This window comes from Aphelocoma coerulescens, chromosome 3 (assembly GCF_041296385.1).
Source record: "Aphelocoma coerulescens isolate FSJ_1873_10779 chromosome 3, UR_Acoe_1.0, whole genome shotgun sequence".
In the NCBI taxonomy this organism is placed as follows: domain Eukaryota; kingdom Metazoa; phylum Chordata; class Aves; order Passeriformes; family Corvidae; genus Aphelocoma; species Aphelocoma coerulescens.
In genome coordinates this window covers 58,983,268-59,009,607 of record NC_091016.1, presented here as the reverse complement: position 1 = coordinate 59,009,607, position 26,340 = coordinate 58,983,268, and the positions used below count along the sequence as shown (strand labels likewise).

Below are 26,340 nucleotides of genomic sequence, written 5' to 3'. Positions count from 1 at the left end.
TGTTTCTAAGCATGTTCATACCTTGGTCTGCATGGGCTTTCATTTAGAAAGCAGTACCGATTTTGCAAATTTTTTTGTGCATTTTTGAAGGATTTTCTTTTGGTGTTGCTGTTATTGTTCCCATGGAGTTTTCTGAAAGTGGATATTTTGAGAGCCATTAAAAATAAAAATTAGAAGCATAAATCTTAATGGTGTTTTAAACAAGGCCAGGTGCTTATCTAGGCATTCAGAACATCAGCAGATGGTAACATGAGAAACACTGACTGAGGTTTATGCAGCATGGGTGTGATGTTTGGATGCTTTATTTTCATTGTTGCAGAACAGCTGCATATCAGCATAACTATCTTTTCTGTCCTGGAAAAAGAAAGCAACAGTCAAAAGGGACATGTGCCTTCAGTGGGTATTGACTTTTAGCAAATTAACAGTCAGTGCAATGTCATGCAGTACTTGCAAAAGTATCAAACTAAAAACTCTTTAAATTTTCTATTTTCTAGGTGTCAGGGTACTAAGTTTTTGTTTCATGGTTTTTTTTCAGAATGTCATTGTTGAAATATATACAATTTAATTATGTTGGCTTTTGTTAGGTTTTACTGGTCTCTTCCTTTGTTCTTGATATTACTAAAATCTTTTGGACTAATTTTGCTTTCTTTTGTAAGTGTTCTACTATATCATCAGCCTCTTCACACATTCCAAAAACATTGCAAATAAACCTAAATTGGGTACCTGAGCCTTCATGAACATCTTAGTCCCTGATCTCCTAACTTAATAAAAGTAGCAATTAATAGTAATTCTTTCATCCACAGATGCCATTGTACATGTTTTTCAGGCATTATTGCTTTCTAACATAAAGGCTGGTATAAACACTGTTTTTCTTTTCCTGACAACTTGAGGTACTTTTTTTTTATCGTTACTACTTGAGCTCTTCTGAGATCAGTACAGCTTTTCTCCATTTTTTTTGTTCTTTTGAGAGATATTGAGGCAACAACTAAAATGGACATAAAATTCTCTGAAGTCACCTAGCATTCCTAAATGTGCTTAATGTGCTTCATGAAATAATGATGGTCCTTTTTTTTTCTGGTTCTCCCTTCATTCCCTTCAGAAGTTTCACTAATACTGTTATATTAATTAAGAACAAATCCAAGCTGATTTGAGATGTATGTGTCTTGCCATTTTCTTCACTAGCAAAATGATGTACTTAAAGAGGAAAGAAAAAGTTTTAAACTTTCATTGACATTCATCACCAAAGAAGTTACTTGAAAAAAAAGAAATAAAGTGAGGGGTATAATGATTTTTATTTAGTGAAAGTAGCCCCTTTGTGATGCAATGACCTGTGCAGGTTTGCTAAGAATCCCCATGCTTAGACTCATAGGAAATGCAAGTGTCAATTTCCAACTATTTCTGCAGCAACTGTTTTAAGCAAGTTTAAATACTAGTTTATCATTGTACAAAACTTGAGGTACCAGATTTTGTTGTAAAGGTGATTCCAAGTGTGTAGGTGCCTGAAATAACAAAAGTAATCATTATACCCCCTTCATTTGGGGTATGCCTTCCTGATTCTTGTTTGCATGAAATAGGAAGGTAACGCCCGCACTTCGTGCAAGGTCACTCTGTCAACTTTTCCAAAGCTGGAAGAATTTCATAGCAGCTTCTGAAGCCAAAATCATTTCCCTGTGGTGATAGTGAGAGTCTCTGTCCAGAGGAGATGTATTTACTTTCTACACCACCCAGGCATGGATGTTAGCCCAAACTGACTAGTGAGTACTTTTGGTCTAGAGGAATGCCTGTGTCATATCACTTGGGAGAAAGGTGTTTGCTGCCTTAGCACGTAACAGCTGTCTCGATAAAGAAGGGTCCTGTTGGGACACTGTAATCTAACTAGAGTACTGGCTGAAATGGAGATGACTGCTGGAAAAAGTCCTGTGCGTACAGGTCAAGAGGTGAAAGAAAATCAGTGTCGAAAATCAGGTGAAAGAAATGTTGTGTCGAGGCTGCAAGAACATGAGCTGAGCTTCCATTAAGACTAAGGGAAGCCATGTGGAAGTTTAACTGGAGAAAAATTTATTGGGAGCCATGCATCACTGCATCCACTGCTCACAGATCACCTTCAAATGAGTTTGTCTGCAGGTTAAATGAAACTTCATAGATTCCTTTTTTTAGCAGAATTAAGAGCCCACTGACCCTGTCAGAGCATGGAATTTCCAACCTACTGTTTAGACCACTTTCTACACTTCCACTGAAAGATGATTGTGTTGTTGCAGGTGACATTGTAGAATAGAGCTTAATGAAGGAGAAGAACTGTCCAAGCTCAGCTTTCCTTTCTCCTTTTCCTTCTGCTCAAGGTGGTTTTAAATGCCTTTTTGAGTACTCTGTGTAATGGATAAAGCAGCAATTATTCCTTGCCAAATTTATGGTTACTTGATTATTTACATCAGCTGAAAGAGGCCAAAATCAATGGGAGCTCTTTTGTGCTTACAGTGGAACTTCATTTTATCCCTGTCAAAGACCTAATTTGCCTCAGCAACTGCTATTGTTGAAGTAGGGCAGAGACTCTTTCCCTGAAGACCTTAAGCCAAATTGCTAATGCTGCTTTCTTCTCTGCTGTTCTAGACAGGCAGTAAACCATCAGAAAGAAAACTAACTTTAAAAATTCACTACTTGTGAATGTCTTTTGTTATTTCCAGGTCCTCTGTAAGGTAGCTCCATCTCTGCACGAGTGTTAAGCATTTTAAATTTATTGTCCCTCCTGAGTTCCCCTTCTGAGAAATGCCTGGCTTTTTATTTCCACCACTGATCTTTTCTGCTACTCTGTAGAAGTCTGATGTACATTTTAAACATTATAGGCAAAAGGGCTGTCTTAAAAGTGTTTTGCTGTTACTGAGGAAGCTGTTATATATTTAGTTTCATGAATGTTGTACACAAAAACTGCAGTTCACCAACTGTCAGCATATAATGTAGCTCTGAAAGAAAGAGTATTTGTGATCCTGTCTGACAGCATGGCCCAGGTACTACTTCAAGTTACGTTTGAAGTTGGCTGACCGTGGTGCTAGTTACTTTTTCTGTGTAGCAGGGTTTGAACTACCCCATGTTGTCATGTTTTCAGTAGGACCCCAATATGAGCTCAGAACTACTTCATTCAGTTTCAAATTCATGCGTTCCTTAATGTGGTGTAACCAAAGACACCACAATGCTCACTTCTCAAGGGACATGTGAGATCAGAAAATATGGCTTTTATCAAGTACTGGAGGAAAATGCACAAGGCTGTTACAGGTGAGAGATTCCTTTAGCAGGTGTTAAGTTTCAGTAATAACAGTTGAGGATTCTTTGTTTTTGGAAGTGTCTGACACAATAAAAAGAAGCTTTTGTCATTTACAGTGACTATTTGGAGCTATAGAATATTATTCTTTGATGGGCTTCATTTCCTTGTAGGCAAGCTTTCACTCATGTTTGCTTTAGCTTTAGGTGCATAAACACTGGCTTTGATGAGAAGCATATTGCTTTTAAGGTTCCACAGTCTCAAGGGTTGCTGCAAGTAGTTGGCATCCTTGACAGATGATCCAATGTTGTTTTTTAACAAATCTGCTCTGTTACAAATCTGTTTACTCCTTGTATCCCCTCTTATAATATATGGATGAAAAGCAGAGAGGTAAGAGAAACCATGTATGCACAAACATGTGGATATTTTTTATTCCTTGGTAGTTATTAAGAAGTCTCAGGGTAGTTTAGAGTTGGTCTGCGATGACAGTCCTGATGGGAAATGCCAGTGACCTGAAGAATCCATTACAGGCTGGTATCTCAGAATATCCCTTGTTTGCTCTTCAAGGAAACAGTGGCTAAAAGTGAAAGGGCATAAGTTTCATCTTGCAGTAGTATACAGTCAATTTGAAGGTTTTTTTGCTGCTGTTCTTCTTAAAGTGCCTCTAGAATAGCCATATAGTTCAATATGTTGAACAAGTCACATTTAACAGAGTGGTTTTGCAAGACAAGCAACATGCAAGGAAGAAGAGTTTTAGAGAGAGGTGCAGCTTGCACATTTGATTGTGCCTTTCTGCCCTGAAATTTTTATAGCTTCATTTTACTAAATATACCAAAGACATGAGACTTTTCAGCTGGATAGGCTTTGGGTATGCTTTAAAATTTTATTTTACTTTAACTTTTAACTTTATTTTTTATTCTTTTCTCCTCTCTGTCTTTCTTCATTTTGCATATTTCACAGTGAGTTACCTTTTGCCATGTTTAACCTTTTTCACATTATCACTAAATGGCTGACTGGGCACAAACTTCTAAAATGGAAAATGTAGCAGCAGAAGGGACCTGTTCTGGGAATACATATTGCTCTGGACTGTTCAGTTCTTAGCCTTCATCCAGCTGTGTTCCACAGGTGGGGGGAAATGCAAGGGGCAAGTGCCTCTGCTCTTCACAGCTGTTTGAATCATTGTGTTTAAAATGGGTGTGCTCACCTGCCATGCCTTACTAGGCATGCCTACTGCCTTACTCTTCTGCTGGTCCTCTGTAGAAACTACATTTTAGTAATTATTTATTCCACACAGACATGAATATGCCTTGGGTTCTCCCACTCTCACAACTAATGTGGTATTCTTGTTCTGTTATATTATATGTGCTCCCTCTCCTCCTTCTCCCCGTGTTGGGACTTTAAGCATGCAGAAAGGCCAACAGAATTTGATCCTACGTGGACCCAACATGGATGAAGTGCTAGCACACATATAAGAACTGTTATATTTCTTCAGCAGTATGACTGCCAGGTGTACTTTTTCTCTCTCATGCCTAGAGTTAAACAGTTTTTATCTGAATCCTCAGAATTACTAATCTTTCTCTAAATTTTCAGTGTTAAATTTTTTAAAAATGCTCAATATGAATGAATGTACAGCAGTGGATATTTTTAAAATTAATTTCCTCCAATTTTCCTGTATGCTGACCAGACTTTTTCAGTGCTAGCCATTTTTTTGTGAAGCAAAAAAAAACCCCAAACAAACCCAAAACCTCCTTTCAAGAAGTTACTACCTAATGAAAAGCCAAGAATGATTTAGTTGCAAATGCTGTAAGGTGATCCCATGCTTTTGTGTCCTTGTGAAGTTGACTCTAACCTTCATTCTAGGTTTCGTGTGCAAATTTTCAACTTCCTTCCTCCAGCACAAACTTGGGTGCTTCTCAAAAGTAGGTGGAGTTCTTGACTTTAAATGAGAGTTGAATGAGAATAAAACCATTAAATAATTCAGTGGAAGTGGCGCTTCTGACTAACATTAAACAATGAAAGTTCTGTCTGAATAAATTTTGAAAACCTATTTGTTTCCTGTATAGTAGCCTGTAATAAAGTGGGGCTAGAGAAGCTTTAGGCACGTTGTATTTAAATAAGCTTCTTGTTCAAACCAGAGCAAAAGCTGCAGTTATGGATAATGCAGCCTACATTTTATTTCAAGAATAAATATTATCATAATTTCAATTGTAAATGCTATTTATTTTTGTCAACAGGCCAATGATAAGATCTCTGTGAGAGCCTTCAGTTAGCAAAATGACGCAGAGTGCAAAGAGATAATAAATCTGTGTGGAGATTCAGTTTAGTGCTTCATAACTTAATTCAGGTGGGGTATTTCAAAAGAAAAGTATGCTGACAGCAGTAGCACTGGGAAATCCAGCAGCAAGCTGCGAGTCCCTCTGCATGAGTGTGGGGACAGCCTCCTGTCTGTCTGCACAGTGTCTGTTCCCCTAAGCACCCTGTTTTCTGAGCTTTGCTTACCTCGTGCTAAGGGGTGACAGTACATCAGTAAACAAGAAGGGATATTTTTTTTTCTGCTAGTTTGACACTTGAATAAGCAAACACAAATTTGCTACTAGCAATCATGTATAACTACTTTAAATGAAACAAGACAGGAGCTGTATGGTGTGGCTTTGGAAGGTACATCTAAGTGTGTACTTCTTACTGAGACTTTACATTAATTTCTTACTCTGGTAAATGCTAGGAATAACTTCACAGACTGAATTTAGGAGAAAAAAAAAAGGTGAGAGGTAAGAGACCAAACCAATCTGTGTGAAGCAAAGACTGTAGGCCAATTATTCAGGCACTGCAGTGGATAACACTTCTTGCTGTGGGAGATGCCAGAAAGATCAGCTGCATTACATGAAAAACTGCTCTCAAACATCCTGTTACTTAAGAGCACATGGTATTCCCTTGGAAGCCCTTAGATAATGGTTGTTGGAAGCTTTATGTTAATGAATTTAATGTTAATTAAATTAATAAAATTCAGCTAGAAAACATACAGTGATTGGCTTCCTTGATGCCTCCTGATAAGTCTTTTATTTACTGTTCTTAAATTCTAAAGGCCTTCAGAGGAGGCTTGTCCCCTCTTTCTGTAGTGCTTTCTAACTGCCTTGGAAACTTTTTTTCAGACAGAAATGAAGGTGTTTTTAAAAGAATCTCTTCCATTTGTACTCTACCTTCATTCTTTAACTTGCAGTGCTGCATCACAATTTTTCCATTTTGCCTCACTGATAAAAGTAATTAATATTAATTCATGATTACATGTGCATATAAAAATATCTGAATAGCAGAACTGTCACTCCAGCACAGATACCTCTCATGTGTTCCTTCAGTGTGCTTGAGTTCTAGACAATGAATGTAAGCATGATTCTTCCCAATTGTGTTGGCTACAAAATAGAATAACTTCATCTCTTAACAACACTGAGTATTTGTCATCCTTGATCAGAACTTAGACTTCTAGGGCTTTTTATTTTACCTGTAACACTTAACGATTTAATAAGTACTAACTTGTTCAGTTAAAAAAAATTAAAACCCTGTTCTCTTCATATGTTCAGTGAAGGTACAGGAATATAATTTATTCATCTAATTTATCTAACTGCAGAGTTGGAGGATCATTACACAGTTAATGAGAAGAATGAATACTCCTTCTGCATTACAACACTTAGACCCTAATCTTAAAACCAGTTTTTAAGGTTTAATTCTGTGGTTTGAAAATTAATTTAGATGAACATGAGGTTGTCCTCTGGTATCAGTCATAAGGCCTTTAAAATAAGCCTCCCATCAGATACTCTTCTTTCTCCACTCACAGCAAAAGCTCAGTTTGGTGAAGCATTGTGGGTTGCTCCTTTGATGCAGTTTCCACAGCATGAAAAGATTTATTTTAAATGTTAGTGGAAGATCCCTGTAGTCCAGTGTCATTGATCTTTTTTAGTGAACTTTGAAAACAAACAAAACCTTCACCTTTCTGGTAGATTGCAGTGGTACACTTCAGTATTTCTTGCTTGATTAGGAAATAGACCACCTGTGGTTTGATAGAACCTCTTAGTAGATGGCCATTTGCTATACTACCAAGAGTAATTTTCTTACTGCTCTTCTCTTGTGCAATGTTAAAGTTGATATAGAGGCTCATTCCTTGGTAAATGTTTTAAGAATACTCACTTCATAGACAAAAAGTTACTTGAAATTGTACCAATTACATTGCTTTTAACTCTTTTAAAATGCCTAGCCAATATTCAAATAACAGAAAAGTTGGCTTTTGGAAAGCTTACAGCTGAAGCGTTTTTTTATGGCTGAGAATAGAGTTTTCATTGGATAGGGAGAGTCCCATTCTCAGGGGCTTTCAAAAAGACCATAAAACCCAAAAATCAACTAGATCCAGGTAATACTTCTCCTTCCTGCAAGATAAGGCCACTTAGTTAGCTGAGAATATAAGACAAGCTAGGGCATAATATATGGACAGACTGAGTCAGAAGGTACTTAACCTTGGAGTGTGGCAAAATGATAAATTACATAGGATAACTGAAATGGCACTGAATCCATGTTAGGCACTTGAGTCTAATGCTATTGGTAAGAAGTGAAATAAGAGGAAACTGCAATACATTATTTGAATGAGATTTTAATCCACAGATACTGAATTAGTGCTGTAGAATTTAAGATGTCTATCAATTATTTAATACAAACTCTGAAATTAAAATGTATTTTTGTGGTCTTTTCACTACTTGGATTGAGTACTTGTCTACAAAATACTAAATTAATCATCTTTTCATTGATCAGTTTTAGTATCTCGAGAGATGGGTATCCTTTACTAAGTAATAAATATATGAATAAGCCTCTTTTCAAGATGTATAATATGCATGGACTTAATGAGGCTTTTATTGCACTAAGCTGTCAGAAAGCTATAAAACTTTTTGTTACAGTCAAGAAAATTTTTAAGGAAAACATTTTTCAGGCTGGGCCAAAATACTGGAAGTCCAATTTCTCAAACTTGGGAAACTGGATATTTACTCTGGGTGTGGGTTAATGCTGCTTGTAGAATCTTTTTTTGGATGTCTTGCTTTGGCAGTCTGTCATGTTATATCACCACTAGATAGTCACCTTCTTTTCAGTTTTACCCTTTTAAATAAAAATGTTAATATCTAAGATAATGTGTTTATTTCATTTCCGTGCAAAGAGAACAGTGTTAAAAATGCTATTTAAGACAGACCACGAGGTGCCCCGACACTTTCTGATTTCCAGTGTGATTATTGCAAGCAAACACCAAATACCTTAAGAAGGGAAATGAGGAGGAAAGGCAACTAACAGTTTTACAGGAGGCTTCCCCAGTGAAGTCTTTATGGACTGCTGATAAGACTGCTGACATTTTATTTAGTCACCAGTACTGACCAGAAAGTAGTACCTGATGAGGGAATTCCTGCCTGGCATAAAAACCAGATTTCCTCCATACTCTCTGCTGCCTCCTTCATTCTGTCATTTAGGGTTATGATTCAAATCTTCATGTTCTGGTCAGTCCCATAAGTGGAATTTAAATCTTGGTCTGTTGTTCAGTAAATTTTGTAATGTCCTATGCAAGAAATATATGCCATGGTGGTACTTTTCCTACATACTTCCCTTTGACATCTAATTTCTCTTAGTTGAGATATTTCCTTCTTTTGTTGTGTTTTGAGTATATTTGAAACATTCTGCTTTTAGGGCCAGGTTCTTCTGGGAAGCGCAAAGAACACAAGGGTTTATATTTAAGACTAAATCATTATAAAATCATGGTTGATTCATAAAGCTGAAAGCCATGTGCTGTCCAAACAAGTTAAAAATAAGAGGGCAAAAAAGCCCACCACCAAACCACCCAGTCCTCTACTGATCTTTCATGGCAGTACAGCACTGCCTGTCATCAACACTACATCTAGAATTCTACCGAATTTTGTTCTTGAGATTTAAAGTCTTGTCTCATTTGTTTGAGAAAGGCCACAATCTGTCGTGCTTACCTAATGCACAACTCTGTCATTGAATGTGGCAGATACTGCACAGGGCAAACCACTGAATGTGACTGGTTAATCCCTGTAAAAATACCTTCCAAGGCAAACCAATACCTTTAGTCATAGAGGGGAAAGAAAAAAAAAAAAAAAAAAGGACAAATCCAGTGGTTGCAGTGCCTTGCTCTAAGTTCTAGGAATGTTCATGTAATTCATGATCTGCGTTGCAATTGCCACTATAATAGATACCGAACTGGTAATTTTGGTAATCATATTTATGTCACTTTTGTCTTATCCTGCCACTTGTAGGTCTTTATTGTAAGAATTTTATTTGTCCATTTGTGCTGATGAATTGCTAGTCCTTGAGGTACTGTGATGCTTAAGTGATTTGACTTCTGGCAGAGGTTATCAGTGAGCCTCTGCTTAATTGAAACCTTTATGTTGGGTTCAATTGATAATAAGCCTCAGTGTAGGACTGACCTTGCTGGAGCAGTGTGTTAACTCTGCATTGTAAATGCTGACCTGCTGTAGAAAGGGAGAGGGCATTTCCCCCTCCTGGTCTGATCAGATTGACACCAGATATTTTTCAAGGCAGGTGAAAATAGCACAGTGCTTTTGAACTGCTGGATTTTTTGTGTTTCTGCCTGAAGCTGCATGTCTTGAGAGAAAACAGGATGTATTGACTTGCTGTAACAGCCAGTTGACCTCTGTGCCCTTTACATCTGAGTCACACAAGGCAACACTCTTCTTTTTATCTTTTTGTTGTCATTACTTGCTGTTGTGAGTCACATAAGATGTGTGTATGTTCCTAGTATAAACAACCTCATTAATTTAAGGTTCTTGCTGTTCTTTATTTTTATATTTTTCTTCTAGAAAAAGAAAAAAAACCTTCCCCTTTCTTTAGTTTGCATTCCAAAATCAAGTTGTGTTTAGCATGACAGTTTTCTTGCATATTTTGCACATCATCTCAAGTGTGAAGCAAATTCTTTATGGTATACATATCTAATGTTGTTTCACACAGTAAAGTCTCAAAGACTTTTATCTTTTCTGAAATTGAACTTTAGAGGTGTGTGTAAGATCACCTCCAAGTTGATCAGGTATTTTTATTTCAAGTAGAAATGGAATAACTTTTTTCCTCCTTACCTAGGCTTGGTTTCATTGATTTTGCTGGTTCATTTGCAGTATCTTAACATTCAGTTGCTTCCGAATTTATACTTGATAAAAGTAGGAGGGTTTTAGTTAATTCTTTGCAGTAATAAGGTTTTAGATGTAAAATTCTGCTATTAGTTCTATAATCTCTGCATTATGCCTTGCTAAATGATGAGGCTCTTAAGCCTGGATTTGTGGGGTGTGCACTTCAGAACTCACACCTAAAAACAATTTCCAGCAGATGTGATTGTAGTTGTGTGTTACAGGCTGCTGTGCTGACCATCCTTTTCCTACCATTGATAGAAGTGCTTTTCTTTTGACAGCCCTTGCATTTTGCAGGCTGCCATTAGTAACATTACCAATGGCTATAAAATGCTGTTAGCTGGTTGTTTTATTTTTATCCAGTTTTATGTTCTTATTTAAGACACATGAGAAAATGCACCAAACCACTCTAATACCAAAAGTAACAAAAAGCTTCACTGCACACAATCTTCTGCAGCAGTATGTTGTTTCCAGTGTCTTAAATTCCCAGTTGTGGGTCTTAGCATCTACAAGAGCACTTTGGAAGGATGCTTTGTTACAGCTGGTGTTGTGCTTGTTTTCAGCTGTAGATCAGGAGAGCTTACACTCTAAAATGTGAATTTGTTTGGTCTCTACAATTCAAATATTTCATCTGTGTAATAACAGTAGTTTTCAGTATAAAATTTGCATTTTTGTTGCCAACAGTGTATGCAGAGCTATTTTTAAGGGAAGATTGTGATGAAGCTGATCAAGAAAACTTTAAAAACTTTAGTAGCAATAAGTAATGTAAAGTGGTCTTAAAATGTATGTTGTATTTTTGGAGCTTACAATCTGACATTGTCATATCTACAGAACTGCTGGCGGTGCAGAGGCTATATTAAACCCATGTCAGCATAGAACTTATTTCAGTTACTTTATTGTCTTCTACAAATTCAGAATTTCTCAAATACTGCAGTGTGCTTTCATGTGAGAGAGCAACTGAAAAAGTCATTATTCAGTACAATTTTCAAAGCTTTTTTGCTGGCAGCATTGGTCCAACATCATGTGTATATATAAATATTTGATAACCTTTTATAGAATTATGCAGAATGGTACCGTGTGCACCTTAGAGGGCATTTCATTTGCATGTAATAGTGCTGAGAGATCTAGAATGTATGATTTTTTTGATTAAAAATGAAAATTGGAAAACAAGTTACTTAAGTAGGAAACCTGAGACCAAACGTAAAATTAATGTTGTATATTTGGATTCAGTCCTGGAGTTATGAAGCTTCATTATAATCCAGCCTGACACCCATTTTTATTTATATGCACTAACAGCTCTGAAGTGGATCTAAAGGCTGTTCATTTCTGGTTTGCACGGGGTTTTTTTTTTCCAAGAGCAGCAGAAGGCCTTAGTGTGCAGGGGAATAGGATCCAAACTTTGTCTTGCAGGAGAAGAAAGGAGATTCTCAAATAGTGATTCTAGTTATATCTCTTGCAGAATGGTTTTACTTTTTCACTCTAATTTGTTGTTTTTCCTCCTGTAAATAGTTAATTTGGAAAAGAATAGTATATGAACATGATAAATAGGCTTTTTGCTTGCAGAAGCAGTGGAATAAATTCAGACTGTTTGAGCTGATCCGTTATATGGGCTGTAAAGCTGTTTTAGTTCTGTCACCTTTGGAAAATTTTCCTGAGTTTATTTTGCAAGCACTTCTGCAGTTTGTGTAATATGCCCACATAAAACATACAGACAGGAGGCAAAGTACAAATAAACCAAGTAAAAATCCTACTAATGCCAATATTTTCCCCCCCCTTCAGAGTTATTTGTAAAATCCCGACTCATACTAGATATATTAGTATAATCCACTAGCTCAGAATAATTTTAGAGATAGTTTTGCTACTGGTCAGTTCATTGGTACTTCATATGATGGTTGGGTGAAATAAAATAAAAGTAAAAGCAACATGTGCTACCCAATGTGTTCATAGGAGAATTAGTTGTAACGGGTTTCGCAAGTGATGGGTTGCTGGTTTGGTTTTAATTATACATTTGCTGACTTGCTGGCAGCTATTACTGAATCTGGTTTTGGTGGTTGAGTAATGTGTGTTTGTGCGGAAGGCATTAATAGCAGCTTAAATAGGCCTTCACATGCACACAGGGTTTCCAGTGGGAATGGTTTGAAATGGAGTGATTTCCTCACAGCCACCCATGGGGTGTCAGGTTTCCCGCGGGCGAGCAAAGGCTCTTATGGAAAACAATCTGGCTGCGCCGAGCCTGCCCTCCTGAGCAGCCCCAGCTCGCGGTGGCTTTGTGCGGCACTGGTTGCTTTTACAGCTCCAAAGCTTGCTCAGTGACTGAACAGCCACCTTTCCATTTGAGGGGAAGGAAAAGGGGGCGAGCAAGGGGTTTTGGTCTGGGCTTTCTGCAGCCTCAGGGGTGGTGGTGGTTTTCCAACGGGGAGGCCTCCAGGAAGGGGGAGTGTGCTTGGCTTCGGAGCAGCACCAGGGCTGCTGGAAGGGAGGATGCTGATTACAATAATAAACAAATGCCGGGGATAGATTACCACACGGCCGTCAGAGCAGACGGCACCAAAGGAGGAGATCCCCAGTGAAGGCTTTGGAGGTTGCAAGCAGGATCCTTTGGACATTTTTCTTTTTTGCATAGACAAAGAAAGTTACTTTTTAGACGACTTCTAATGGGCCTTGGCTTTTCTGTGGCTCAGCATCTCCTGGGTGAAGAGAAGAGGGCTGGAGGTGCCTGGTTACTGCTGTAGCAGCACCAGCCCATGGTGCTGGCTCTGAGGAAGGCAGAGGAGAGATGGCCTTCTGTCTGGTCATACCGTGTTTCCTAGGATGAAGTGTGCTTCATCCCACTTTAACTTATCTGAGAAGCTGGTTTTTGATGCTTTCCATAGACAGAAATTTCTCTTGGTTTTTTGGTTGGTTGGTTGTTTTTTCTTCCCCTTGAATGGAGCAACATGGAAGGACTTGTTCCTCCTCTCCACCCATCATATGCCAGCAGGTTATAGTTTCTCTCACTTGGGGTCACTGAGACCAAACACTGACCTTGAGGCCTGCAAGAAGCACTTGGATCCTGCAGGCCATTGCTGAGGTGAGCTGGAGGCAGTCCTGGAGAGGTGTGGACACAAGGACATCCCTACAGTGCCATGAGGTCAGGACTACCCTGCAAGGAGCAGCACCCAGTGTCAGTGGCTCACCCCTGGGTGCCCAGCCCATGGGAAGGAGCCGGGACAGGGAGACTGTGACAATGGCGCTGTGTGGACTGTTCCCAGGGAAACACAGCCCAGGAGAGGGACACGCACTGGAGCGCTTGGAGTATTTTGGAACTGCATAGGTGGAAAAAGAGAGAAACTTTCTGAAGGCTATAGACTTGGCTTGGAGGACATCCCAGGAAAATGTAGGCTTCGGGAGATGCTTAATGATGATTGGGCTGAACTTCAGCTTACGTGAGTTGCTGACAAAATTTGAAAAGGTATGATAGGCACTTGCACACATGGCTTTGAAAAAGGCTATGTATGCTTTTGAAAACTACACTGTAAATCAGAAGGGCAGGTTGATGTTTAACCTAGGTTTTCTGTGTTGCTGTTTATGTCCTCATGTGTACCGTGTTTATGGAAATCTAATGTTGCTTATTTTCCCCATTTCAGGTCCTACAAGATTACTTGTAGAGCATGACCTCTGATTGTGGGCATTTTTATTTACTTATTTATTTATTTTAAATTCCAAAGGACACGAAGAACAGTTTGGGCTTTGCTAAGTCAAGGGCGTAAGGGGACATTACAGGCTGCCTGTGACCTTGTTCCACTATTGACATAAAGCTAGTGCTCTGGAGTTTGCTGTTAAATTTAGATGAGTGATAATTCAGTCACATTGGAAAGATCTCATGATGGCTTTTATAAGTAGAATTATTTCTAGTAAATATGCAACTTTCCCACTGTTTCATCTGTTCTTTTATTCCAGCTAGTTACTCTTTCTCTTACCAGATTGTTTGGTAACAGTAATGCTGAGAGGCAGGAGGTTTGGCTTTACAGTGATTGTGCTGATGAGCGAGAGACATGAGAATGTTAGAGAACAGATTGTTTTCATCTATTTGTCAGCACTTCCAGTGAAACCTCATTTGCATGCTTGTAACCACTGTTAGATTTGCTTTGTCTTTTTTTTTGGCTGTATGAACTTCCTGTGTTCTGCAAGACTGCAGTCCGTAACAAAATACAAAGTAGTTTATTTACGGATTAAGATAAAACACCTTAAAAATGTGGTCACACGGTAGGAGAGCAGTTTGTAATGCCTTATTCTGTGTTTTTCTAAACTTCAGTATGTTCTTTTTTTTAAATATACACCAGCATTCTCCTCCTCAGTAGTTAGCAGTTTACCAGTTTTGTTTATCAGGGAGAGGTATACTTGAGACAGGCACTATTCAGGGTCCCACCAGCATGACTCTTCCAAAAGTAGCTAAGAGTAACAGCAATAGCATTTGTGATACGATTTCTTAATTGTGTAGGTCACTGGCTCCTCTCTTGCTCCCAGTCTGTCATCTGGGCTTCACTCTTCTCTTGTAGCGGCTGCTGTGGTAGCCTGTAAAGTTTAGGACATGTGCCGGACTCTGAGATGCTTCATGACTTCATTAAGAGAGAAGTTTTTAACCAGTTTCTAGTATTTTGTGAATCCTACAAGCCCGGTATGTATGCCCTATGTGTAAACTCCAGGCTCTCCCCTGTGACTTCGAATATTGCAGTGTTTATTTTATCTCAAAGAAATTGATCATAACAATTCTCAACGAAACCAAAACTTAGAGGTCTCACAGCTCTGGTGTATTTTTTAGCTTGAAGCTTGCTGTGAAATTTTGTTATCTACTGTGCTGAAATTTGTCATGCAACATAGAAGGATATTTTGGTGCTGGAGAAGAAGGTTAGCATTTTATTTGATGGACTTTGATCACAAATTCTAAAATTTTTATTTTTATTTTTTTTTAATTTTTTAACAAGCTCCCTTCCTCCCCTGCTTCATCTCTCCCTCTTATGATTCCCCCACACGCCCATCCTGTCCTTCCTGAGGTGTTTGCTGCCAGGAGAAACAGCGTTATGACAGTGATCCTGGCTTGTAAGCTCCATCAGCTCTCTGGATTCATTAATATATGTTCTACAGAGAGAATTATGAGTGCTGTTACTGTGGCTGTAATGCAGAAGCCAGATGGCATTTGCAGAAGCTTGCACGGCACTCCCTTCCTATGCAAAAGCAGAGTCGCATTACACTGCAGTAGGCAGGGCTGCTTTGGTTTTGTTCAGTCATAATTAGGTGACTGCTGGAATCAGTATTAACACATTTATGGTGCCTCTCAGATGTTGAGTCTATGCCATGCAATGGAGCCACAGAGGTTGTTGAAGGCAGTCTGGCATTCTCAGCCTTCCTGTAAGTGCATAATCATTCTTGTGATAAAATGAATCTTTAACTACACCATATGTCACCTCTTATGGTACCATCCAAGAGGCTTAAGTGCAAGTCAAGACAACTTTTTAGAAACTTGATGTGTTGGTGCAAGGCATTTGGTAGTACAAGCCTTTAAAAAATAGAAGTGAAAAATGTCCAAAAGTAGTTTTTCCCCACCAAAAAAGTTCTTTTTTCTTCATGAAATATCTGAGAGTTTAAGTAATAATTACATTTCTGTCATATCTACAGCCAATTGATTTGTAAATTGCTTTGATCTTACACTATAGTTGCAGTGGCTGTAGTGATATCCAGTATGGTCTGTGTATGACACTTGAGAGAGGTTTAATGTCCATCTTATACACACTTCTGGCGCTGGTGGATTTAAGATAATGGCAATTCTGCTTTAAGGTGTTCAATGCGTACTGCTCTTCTGAATGTGAGTTCATTATAAACTGATTGCTTAACAGAAGCTGCTGCTGCAGGCAGGCCTCTGAAACAGCAGATGGGATGAGCCTTTCTAAAGGCATGACTGTCCTCTGACATCAGAGACTTCCTGGATGAGATGAGATTTTTTAGCCATCTTTTTACAAGAGCATTTTTTTTTTCCTAGTTACCCCCAGCATTTTTAAGGCTGAAACAAATAAAAGTCCAATTTCCCTTTCACAATGGCCACTTTCATACACCTCTATCATGCTCTAATTCTTACTCCTTTCTTAAGAGTCATCAGAAAGTGAAAAGCTCCAAGTAAAGCAGAGGCTAAAAGGAGTAATATCTGACACAGCAGTGTTCCAGAGGCAGTTGGCAGGAGCAGGTAAAATGTATCTGGTTCAAGATAAACTAAACAATCTGTTATTTAAAAAAAAAAAAAAATCCATTCCTTTGCTACCTGCTGTGAGACCTCAAAGAACGATGTTCTGGCTGTTGTCTGTGGCATGCAGTTATGTCCTTTGGTTGGCATTGACATTTTTCTTCCAGCTGTTCGAGTTGGAAGATTTTTCTGCAGATACTTTGATGAGCAGTCATCACATTTATTCCTGACCTTTGAAAGAGGCAAGTGCAGCATTTCTGTAACTGTGTCTTTGCTGACCTGAATGTTGCCAGTGAAGGCAATGGGCAGTCATTTTCATGGGACTTGCAGTTCTGTGCACCTGGCACAGAACTCTCTGGCATGATTTGCATTGGGTGGAAGACATACAAAACTGTTCTGGCAAAATAGCCTGGGAGCAACTTTTGCTAGGGAAAATGCAGTTTTTCAAGCTGATTCTGGTTTGTGAAGAGTCAACTTCAACCCCACTAATTCCTTTTAAGATAAACATGTGGTTTGAAAGCCACAACCAGCCTGTCTCTGGCTTGTACCTGGGGATTAAAAGGATGTAGCACTCAGTGTGCCAACACAAAATGCTGCCCGGCTTGTTGCACAGCATCAGCATTGTACCTGAATGTCCATTTCTTGCAAGCCATGTGTGGTTTGTGTGGCATAACTTGCTATCCCTGATCTGTGGTCAGATGTTTATGAAAATTAAGTGGAATTCTGTTTCCTAATAAACATAATTGGAGTGAAATGCAGAATTTTGCTGTATATAGTGGGTTTAAAAAACATTGTAGTAAAACATTGATGAGTCCTAGCTTAAAACCCTCTGTGAAGTTATAGTTTGGTACAGAATGCTATTGATTTTTTTCTTGAGAGACTAAGTTGAGTTTTGTGGCCTACATGTAAGAAAAATTTAATTAAGGGTTCTTGATAATAATCTCTTTAATGCTATGGGAACATGTTTATTTCCCTTACAGAATAAAATAACTTGCTTGTTTTAGATCCTTGTATAATTACCCCAGCATTTTTAATAGTGCAAATTCAATAGAGTAACATTTTGTGTATTTTAAAATGCATCATTTCTTCCACTCTAATTTGGCCATGGAGTTTTCTTCCACTAGTTGTGTTTTTATCTTCAACAAAAGTGTTTGGGCCCCATAAAAAGGGAAATAACTTTGCCTGTGTTACCGCCTTTACTGGTATATTGCCAATACAGACAAACAAAATCTGAAAAAAACACGAGTAGAAGTGAATCTGTTAATAGCTTAGAGGGTTGCAGAGTGAGTTAGAGGCCCTCTGGACTCATCATTTAGAAAAAGACACTAGAATGCCCATCATCATGGGAAAGCTGTTGGTTTGGCTTGGAGGTTTTTTTGCCTTTATTAAGTATTGATAGTTTCCAAAGGACAATTATGCCTAATGTTGTTACTGCTTTTAACATATCCTTGCAGTCTGTAAGAAGGAAAGACAAAAGTTGAATAGCTGGTTGATCTTGGAGCTGGGCCCATAAGTTTGGTTCTGTTCCAGTTATTGTCATATACCTTCTTTTACTCTGGGCATGACACTCCAGTCTGCCTTTGGGCTGTTCTAGTAGCAACTTCAAAGGGAGTCAGCTGTGTCTTTGGGTCCTTTTCAGTATTGCCATCTGTAGCCTTATTGAGTGGCACATATTTATGAATTCTTCAAAGACATGCTCTTTGGTTGTCATCACATGACAATTTAGTATTTTTTTGGTAGAAGTTAAAGCAAGAAGTAGGTTTCTTATTATGGAAACAAGGTTTAAAATCAAATCCAAACATAAAATGAAAGCTTGAGTCCTGCAGGAAGAAAGGTAAAGAGGGAGAGAAGCAAAGAAGTCAGAGAAGCTTCAGAATGGAAACAGAATTTTGAAATCACCAGACCAAAGTAGAAAAAGGCAGCAGCTTGATCTTAATACTTCAAAGAATTTAAGGGAAGTGGCAATCTTCTAATAATCTGGCTACGGTTAAGTACATATCTAAATGCCAATCTAGTTATTTCTTCTCCTTTCAATCTTTCAAACTTTGGAGCCTTCACCTTGATTTATATATGAATTCTTTCCTCAAAAAGCTTTCTTCTAATTCAGGGCATTAATCCTGCAAGCAGTTGGCATGTGAACAAATACGTTGACCTCATACAATAAATTATCAATCCAGTTTAACAGATAGGTGCACATAAATGGTTGCAAAATTAGCAAAATATGGCATCTCTATAGGAGTGCCTCAGAAAAAAAAAGTTGATAAAGCAAGAAGACATTTTCTGTTTATAGTGTATTTCTTTAGTTTTTGGGTTTTTTCTGTTGTGTTCTTGGTTTTTTTCTTTTTTCTGTCCTTTGATTTGTTTCACATGCACTGGGAGACCACTCTGGCCCAGATCCCTTTAGCATTGGGCTAAGAGCAGTGATGGAGTTTCACAGTTGTATCCACTCTTTATGTGGCAAAAGCAACAGAATTTTTCCCTCTTCTCCTGCATACTCCAGTGTGTTGCCCCTGTGACTCTGAATATGGGAATTTCCATGTGATGATAGGGGAGTATTCAGAGTTTCTTCTAAGTATTGCAAAACTGAAAGTGGATTAACTTTTGCTAGAATTAATCATCACTGGGGCCTGAGCAGGCATAATCAACTTTTTTCATCCCATTTTTTGCCTCATAGAGGACAAAAGAGAATCAAAGACCAAGAAAAAGGCAGGAGAAAGAGAAATAATAGATTAGGAGGAACATAAATTGTGAGGTTTACAGAATGATAGAGTTCTTTCCACTTTAAATAAAGAAATTTGAGGGGAGGGCAACCACATGTTTACAAATGAGAATTGAAGGACTTTGATAACACAGTGAATAAAGGAGAGAATTACCAATTGCTACCAATTACAGCAGTCTTAAGATAAGATGGGAGCCCATCATCCAGAGGACAATACGTGAATAAAAATCCAGATGTTTTATATCATTATTGGAGAATACCTAACTTATTGTGTCCATTTCTTGCCATTAACCATTTTTCACATCCCACCTTCCTGCTCTGCTTCTTCCACGTGCACACTGATGTGGCGTATGTTATTTGAAATTCTCTCCATCTTTTCTTTGAGTGTGAGTTGACAAACTCACAGTCATTAACTTTATCAATCCTGTTGGGTTATCCATCAGCTGGCAGTGGCTTGTATTTGTTTTTTTTTTTTTTTTTCCTGGAAAATGGAAATCAGAAATGACAGAGAAGTTAATTGTGAAACTTTATTCTTTGAACTGAGTTGTCTCAACATGATTATCCCAGATGGGACTCGAGAATGTGAACAGCAGATTTATTGTACCTTAATCAGTGTAACATGATGACTGGAAAATGCAAGAACCAAGCCCCATTTTGAAGGAAACATTTTTAGGCGTGCATGCTGAAGTGGCCTCTCAAGTAAAATCCAGGAATGCTTTATGAAGGCTCTAGAATGAATGGGTTTACAATTAATATTGTGATTGTAGAATGGAAAATTAGAGATCAGTTTGTTTTCAATGGAGTTGTCATTTGTGACTTTGAAGAGGAAAAGAAAAATACTTGACATGACGTGGCTTTTATAGCACAGATTCATTGCAATTAGAATTGTAACTGCTGTACAAGGTTGTATCTCCTGCTGTGTGGGATTGAGCTGGGTTTCAATGCACGTTGGAGTTGTAAGGACAGGAGCTGCAAATGTTTTCACATAAGCATCTAATTCAGCTGATGACTATGCATCTTATTTGGATTGGCTGATCATCAGACACTTCCACTCTGTTTTCTTCCTTTTAAATGTAATTTTTGTTTCTGTGTTTAGAATGGCGGTTTTAATCAGGTTGTTTTAAGGACTGCAAAACTGTCCTTTTACCTGCTTTGAGGGAGTTAATGTCAGGGCAAAGAATAGGTAGTTGTCCAAAGTCACATAGTAGCTCTTCTGGTGAGACAGAGCTTCACCAGTGCCTCCCACCCTCTCTTGCCTCCTTCCCCGCTGCCCCATATCTCCTCCCCCATCTTCTTCACCTGTATCCTGACTTGTTTGTTTTCTTCCCTAACTCAAGAAAGCTTTCATGCTATCTCAAATTCATGGCTACTTTTCCACTTTAATTTGTAGATGTGGAAGCAGGAATACGTCTTTAGGATGGGGAGGTACAAGAGCCCCCTCCTTTTCTGCTTCTGGGAACAGATGGTGATTACTGAGGACTTGATTGGAAGAATAAAAACCTTTAAGGAATTTCAGTTATTTGATTTCCTCCTTTGCAAAAGAAGTTTATTTACGTCTGCATCAAGTTCCTGTCATAATCTTCGTTGATTAATCCTATTGAGACAGCCAGTGCACCTCCTGGCTTTCCACACATTTACATTGCTTTATTGGAGTATACATATATGGATGGATGCTAGAAACCATTGGCAATGGTGCAGGAAGTTTTGTTTGCTCTTATAATGTCTTTTTAAAATAATACTGTGCTCATTTAGATGAAGACAACATCTGTAATGTTTTTCTTGAGGCAGATGGTAGATGAGAGAATAAAATGTGTTTAATTTCTAAGGGGAGGAGAAATGAGTCAGCTGAATGGAAATCACAGGCTTTTCTTTTTCTTTGCAGTCTTTACTATGAAATTCAGATTATAATACATCCTGCCATTTTATGTCTATCTCTCCATATATTCAGGGCATAGTGTAATGTAGTTTAGTTGTAAAAATGGACCTTTGGTTGCTGTAGCCATTTAGCTGCAGTTTAAGGGGACAGATTTTAGTTAAATGCTTTCATTATGTGTGACCTAAAATACTAGATAGAAGCTGCATTTCACTAGACTGTATAGAATTTCTGGAACGTTTTGTTTCAAAGAAGAAAAAGATGACATAGCTAAGGCTGAATCTGTGTAATTTCTAGAATGGAAATGAGTTCTAGTGCATTTGCAAATGCCACACTGTGTGAAATGCGTGGGTGAACAGTAGACAGTTAGTTACCTTCAGTGCTACAAAACACAACATCACAGAACTTGGTGTTTATAATTCTATTTCCTTTTTCACAGCTTAGGACAACTTGCAGACTCCCTTTCTCACATTTAAGAAAGCTAGACCTTTTGTAGTGATGTTAATAGGATTGCAGGTTTTCTTCTCTGCATCTTTTATCAGAGCCAACAAAGAAAGTTGGAATACATGCTCTGTCCTAGTGTTTAAGAGTACTAGAGTCAGCTCTTCCCTCCTTTGCTTACAGAACTATGTTTGAACTTTTCTTGCTGGTATTTCAGGACATCCAAGCTGAGATTGATGCCCACAATGACATCTTTAAAAGCATTGATGGAAACAGACAGAAAATGGTGAAAGCCTTGGGAAACTCTGAGGAAGCTGCTCTGCTCCAGCACCGGCTTGATGACATGAACCAGCGCTGGAATGACCTGAAGGCGAAGTCAGCTAGCATCAGGTGAGTAGTAAAAATATCAAGGTGTGAATGGGGCACAGTTCCTGTCTTCAAAGAGGCTTGACAAATATGACCACAGCATTGAAGTGAAATATCTATTCTCTTTCATGAGGGACCCCCGAGAGCAAATGTAAAAGCTTGGTGAACTTGTTCACCAGGTAGGCTTAACTACTTGTTTTCTCTCCAGAACTGCACAGTTGTAACTTGCTGACCTAGTCCCAGAATTTCCAGAAAGTACATTGAGTCCTTCCTTATTGTGAATCAATGGCAGTGTCAGTGAAATAATTCTGCGAATCTGCAGTTACTTTGAGGAGAAATCAGGAGTTTGTTGATGGTTTTGTTTTTACGAAATTTTGTTTTTGAAATTATAGGTTGATAGGACTTGCATCTTAAGTGTCTTGGCCCATTTAATTGGTATTGAATTTTAATTGCTGCTATTCAATTAAGAAATTTTTTTAAGTACCTATTAATCAAGGAATGCATTTTACATTTTTTGACCCTGTCAGTGCCAAACTCAAGTGTAGTAATTGCTTAATCTTTGTAATCATTTTTAAAATGGATACTGCCACATTCATTGATATGCATCAAATACTACATGAAAGTGAATTACATAGAAAATAATTTCTAGAGCTTTTAATTGCAACCACTTGCTTTTTGGCTTAAGAAAACTGTTCTTTTAATAGAACAGAACAATGTTAAGCATTCATATGAATTTTATAAAGGCCAGGAAAATGAGCTGAGCTTGAAATTCAGGCACAAGAGTTTGAATGAGTGAGATAGATGGGAAAATGTGATATTTACTTTTCATTTCTGCTTATCACCAGCCTGCTAAACAGTTCAATGAAACAGGTACATCAGCTCTGTGAAAGCCCCCAGGCAGAACTTGGACCCAAAGAACCAAACAGTTTGGTGTGGGGGCTTGCAGAGACTGGCTCCACCACATAGGCAGTTTAATGCAAGAGCTGTTAAACTTGGGTTGTTATGAGGTCTGTGTAAGAGAAAGACAAAAGCATGCTCTTAAAATAATAGCTTATCAACCGTGGAATCCTAGCAAGAACCACTGAGTTGCTTTGCCATTGTGGGGTTGGTCATAAGCTGGGAGAAATGGATGGCCATGAAAAAGGGCCTTCAAGCCATTTACCCTGTACAGCAGTGAGTTCCAAAGCTGTAGTACAGAAAGACCTATTGTGCAGTCAGTGCTCAGAAAAGTAGGAATATGTTTTCTGAGTACAGACACAGTTTTTCTGTTCTGCATAGATATGGTATGTGTATCCCATTGGGCATCATTAATGTTTATGTTGCTCTGTTGATACCTGGAGTGTTGCAGAGCCACATATCACTTGAGATCAAAGTGGAAGATAGGCAAGGAAGAGAATACTGGTGCAAATCTAAGACAAGTAAATTAACCGTTCAAATATCAGTCACTACTGAAAAGAGCATAGTATTTCTGAGTTTATAATTTTTTCTCCGTCCTTTGATTGCAGTTCACTTTTCTAACTTGTGCAAGAGTCCTGAAAGCCTTCATAGGGAAGTAACAAAGCACAGAACTGATATGAAGTCTGTTTGCCTTGAAGTTTTGCTTTCTTGGTGTATCTTTTTACAAGGATGAATTGGAAAGCAAAACTGTATGGATGAGTCAAGTGAGAACAGCATGTAACTGTTAGATGCTAGGACTGAAGAATGAACAAGCTGATTGTTTCGTTATGGCTTTTAGCTTGGCATATGCTTCTAAATTAAAATTTCCATAAGCTTTTTAGAATATTTTCAGGTATGTGTACATTCTGATTATACTGATTTTTAATTGCTAAAAGTACTGCTCTCCCAAATAGAGATAGTATAAGTTTTTCTCATCACTTCAGTCCTCAGAGCTGGTGTTGCTAGTCACTGTGTTGACTCTACTTCCTTGCTATTATAACTAAAGGGAGTTCCAAACTGGAAAAGCAGCACTGTTCTGACATATTTTTAAATGCATGGAAGCTGCTTAAACCTGTACTTGTAGTGTCTATGATGCCATCTGAGAGGACTGTCTCTCTCCTTGAAATTACTTGTAGACTTATGTGTCTTTGTTTTTCTCTCTTTATCTCATTCCTAGGAAGAAAACAAAGCTGCAGATTGTGGGGATCTGCTTTTAAAAGCCAAATGTTATGGGGAGATTCTTTTCTCCTGGGGCAGGAGGTGTGAGAATGTTAGTGTTTGGGGGAGGGTAGAGGTAAAAGTATGGGAGAAATGGAAAAGGAGTTTCTCTCTGTTTCTCTAGATTTGGACCACCCACCAATTTTGTTTTTTTCCATGTGTTCCCTTGTGGCTCAGTGGAAAAGTGCTACCTCCATAGCAGAATCAAAAGCTGAGGAGGTCTCCAGCTGTGAAGAGAGCCTGTCAGGGTCAACAGAAGGGGAGTTGTGTCAGAGTTGCTGTTTTCTGGATGATTTTATTCAGCATGGGGAGGGGGGGAGAGAGGGTTCCTCTTAGTCTGGTCAGTTGGATTGGAGCATCTATGTTCTTCAGGTTCATCCAGGATTCCCTTAGGAGGGCTTTTGCATACCAGGTGGTTGATGCTGGTGAATATTTGTGCTCCAACTTGTGCTCAAAAAGAATCATATGTAACTGACCTCTATTTTGATTAGAGCAGATTCTTAAGCTGCCACTTGACCTGGTAAATCTCTGAGTTTGCCAATTCATTTGAACACAAACACCTGAAGCTTTGTTTGCAGGTTGTTTATCAGTAGAAGTACCAATTCCAAAAGAAAGGCGAGAAATCCTGACTCAGAGAACAGAGAAGCCCAAGAAACATTTCAGAACTTCTGCGTAGTTTATCTTCTGTCTCTGATAATGTCTGTATGACAAATGTAAACGTGATACTAAAACTTTACACTAAAATGCAATTTGAAGCATATCTCGACTCCCTTGCTCCTGTGCAGCATTTGCTGTGAATGGGATTTGCTGAGTGTGTGTTTCTTTGCTCCCCAGGAGAACTGAATATTTGGGTATGGTCTTCAGATTCTTCATCTTGCTTTCATTTCCAGTATTGCTTTTGATAACATTAAAAGGCTAAATATTCTGGAAAAATCCAGGCTGATGTAATGAGTTTTTCCCTGCGTATTTTTTTCCTTTTAATATCTTTCTTTGGGAGGCTAGCTCACTTTGTGCTCAGTGAAAAATTTTCAAGTCCCTGCTACTATAGTCCATTTCCTCCCCACCCCTTACTGCTCTACCCCTGCAGGATTAACTTGTGCTGGACTTTGAAACCATGCGCTAGAGTTATTTTGCTATTGACATTAATATGGCATGCTTGCAAGTACTAAGTGGTAAATTACAATTCATTTAATCCAGTATCATATGCTATAACATTCACATTAATATCAGATTAATTTTTTTTCACTATTAATATTATTGCACTGTATATTAAACGGTGGATCACCCTTAAATTGTCCTTTATCTAGTTGCAGAAGTTTTCCCCCTCCTTACAAAGCTCCAATTTATTTTGCATTCAAGAATTCCACTAAATAATTAGAGCAGAATCTTGAAGCCTCAGAAAGTGCCAGTTTTCAGAGACGAGAGCTGCTTATATGTGCTAGAAACAATAAGAAGTCATGATGAATAGAGAGTGCACTATCAAATGTACAGAAAGCTATAAATCTGAACATTTTAATTGTAGTTGCTTCTAGAAATTCTCAAAGATATATATATATTTTTTTAATGATCAGAGTCTAATGGCAAAACTGTAAATTCAAATGTGGGCTGCCTTGGCTTAGATGAGAGAGCATTGTCTCTCCTCTGCCTGATTAATAAGAAGTAGAACTCTGTTTTCACTTCGAGAAAGAAGGGCCAGTTCTGAGTACCTGAAAATATATCGGGAGAGTGGAGACAATACATTCCACTCAGAAGCTGCTGGCCTGCACAAGGCCTACAGCAACAGCTTGCTTGTAATTCAGTGCAGGGTGCGATGCTGACTCTCTGCTGTGTAGGCCTGAGCTACAAGCAGTTGGTAGCAATTCCATGTAGAGATAAAGGTATCAGTGAGAGCAGTAAGTGACAATAGAAACCATAACACATAAAACTGTAGGCAGTAAAATGTTGCTTCTAGCAAGTACTTAAATTTTATATTTTTCCCAAGCAGTTACCTAAGTACTTTCCTTCATGGGATTGAAGGAGAATAGATTCCTCTTCCTAAAGGTGCTTAGCTTATCCTTTTCAGAAATGTGGAATTTTTTTTTTTTTGCGTTGTATGTCCCTCCCTATATACTCTTACTTGACTGCTTTATTGATTCACATATC

The 26,340-nt window shown here is 38.4% G+C and overlaps 1 protein-coding gene across 8 annotated transcripts in view; it reads left to right on the top strand.

The window, feature by feature from the left end:
• UTRN (utrophin) overlaps positions 1–26,340 on the top strand; it is a 359,524-nt gene that overhangs the window by 216,790 nt on the left and 116,394 nt on the right. For 7 of the 8 annotated variants that reach the window (XM_069010451.1, XM_069010452.1, XM_069010449.1 and 4 more), the window contains one exon: positions 21,896–22,068. In XM_069010451.1, the coding sequence (XP_068866552.1) occupies positions 21,896–22,068 (173 nt within the window). Of the gene's footprint in view, positions 1–12,979; positions 13,883–21,895; positions 22,069–26,340 lie in introns of those variants that run through there. The other variant, XM_069010455.1, reaches the window with a different exon arrangement.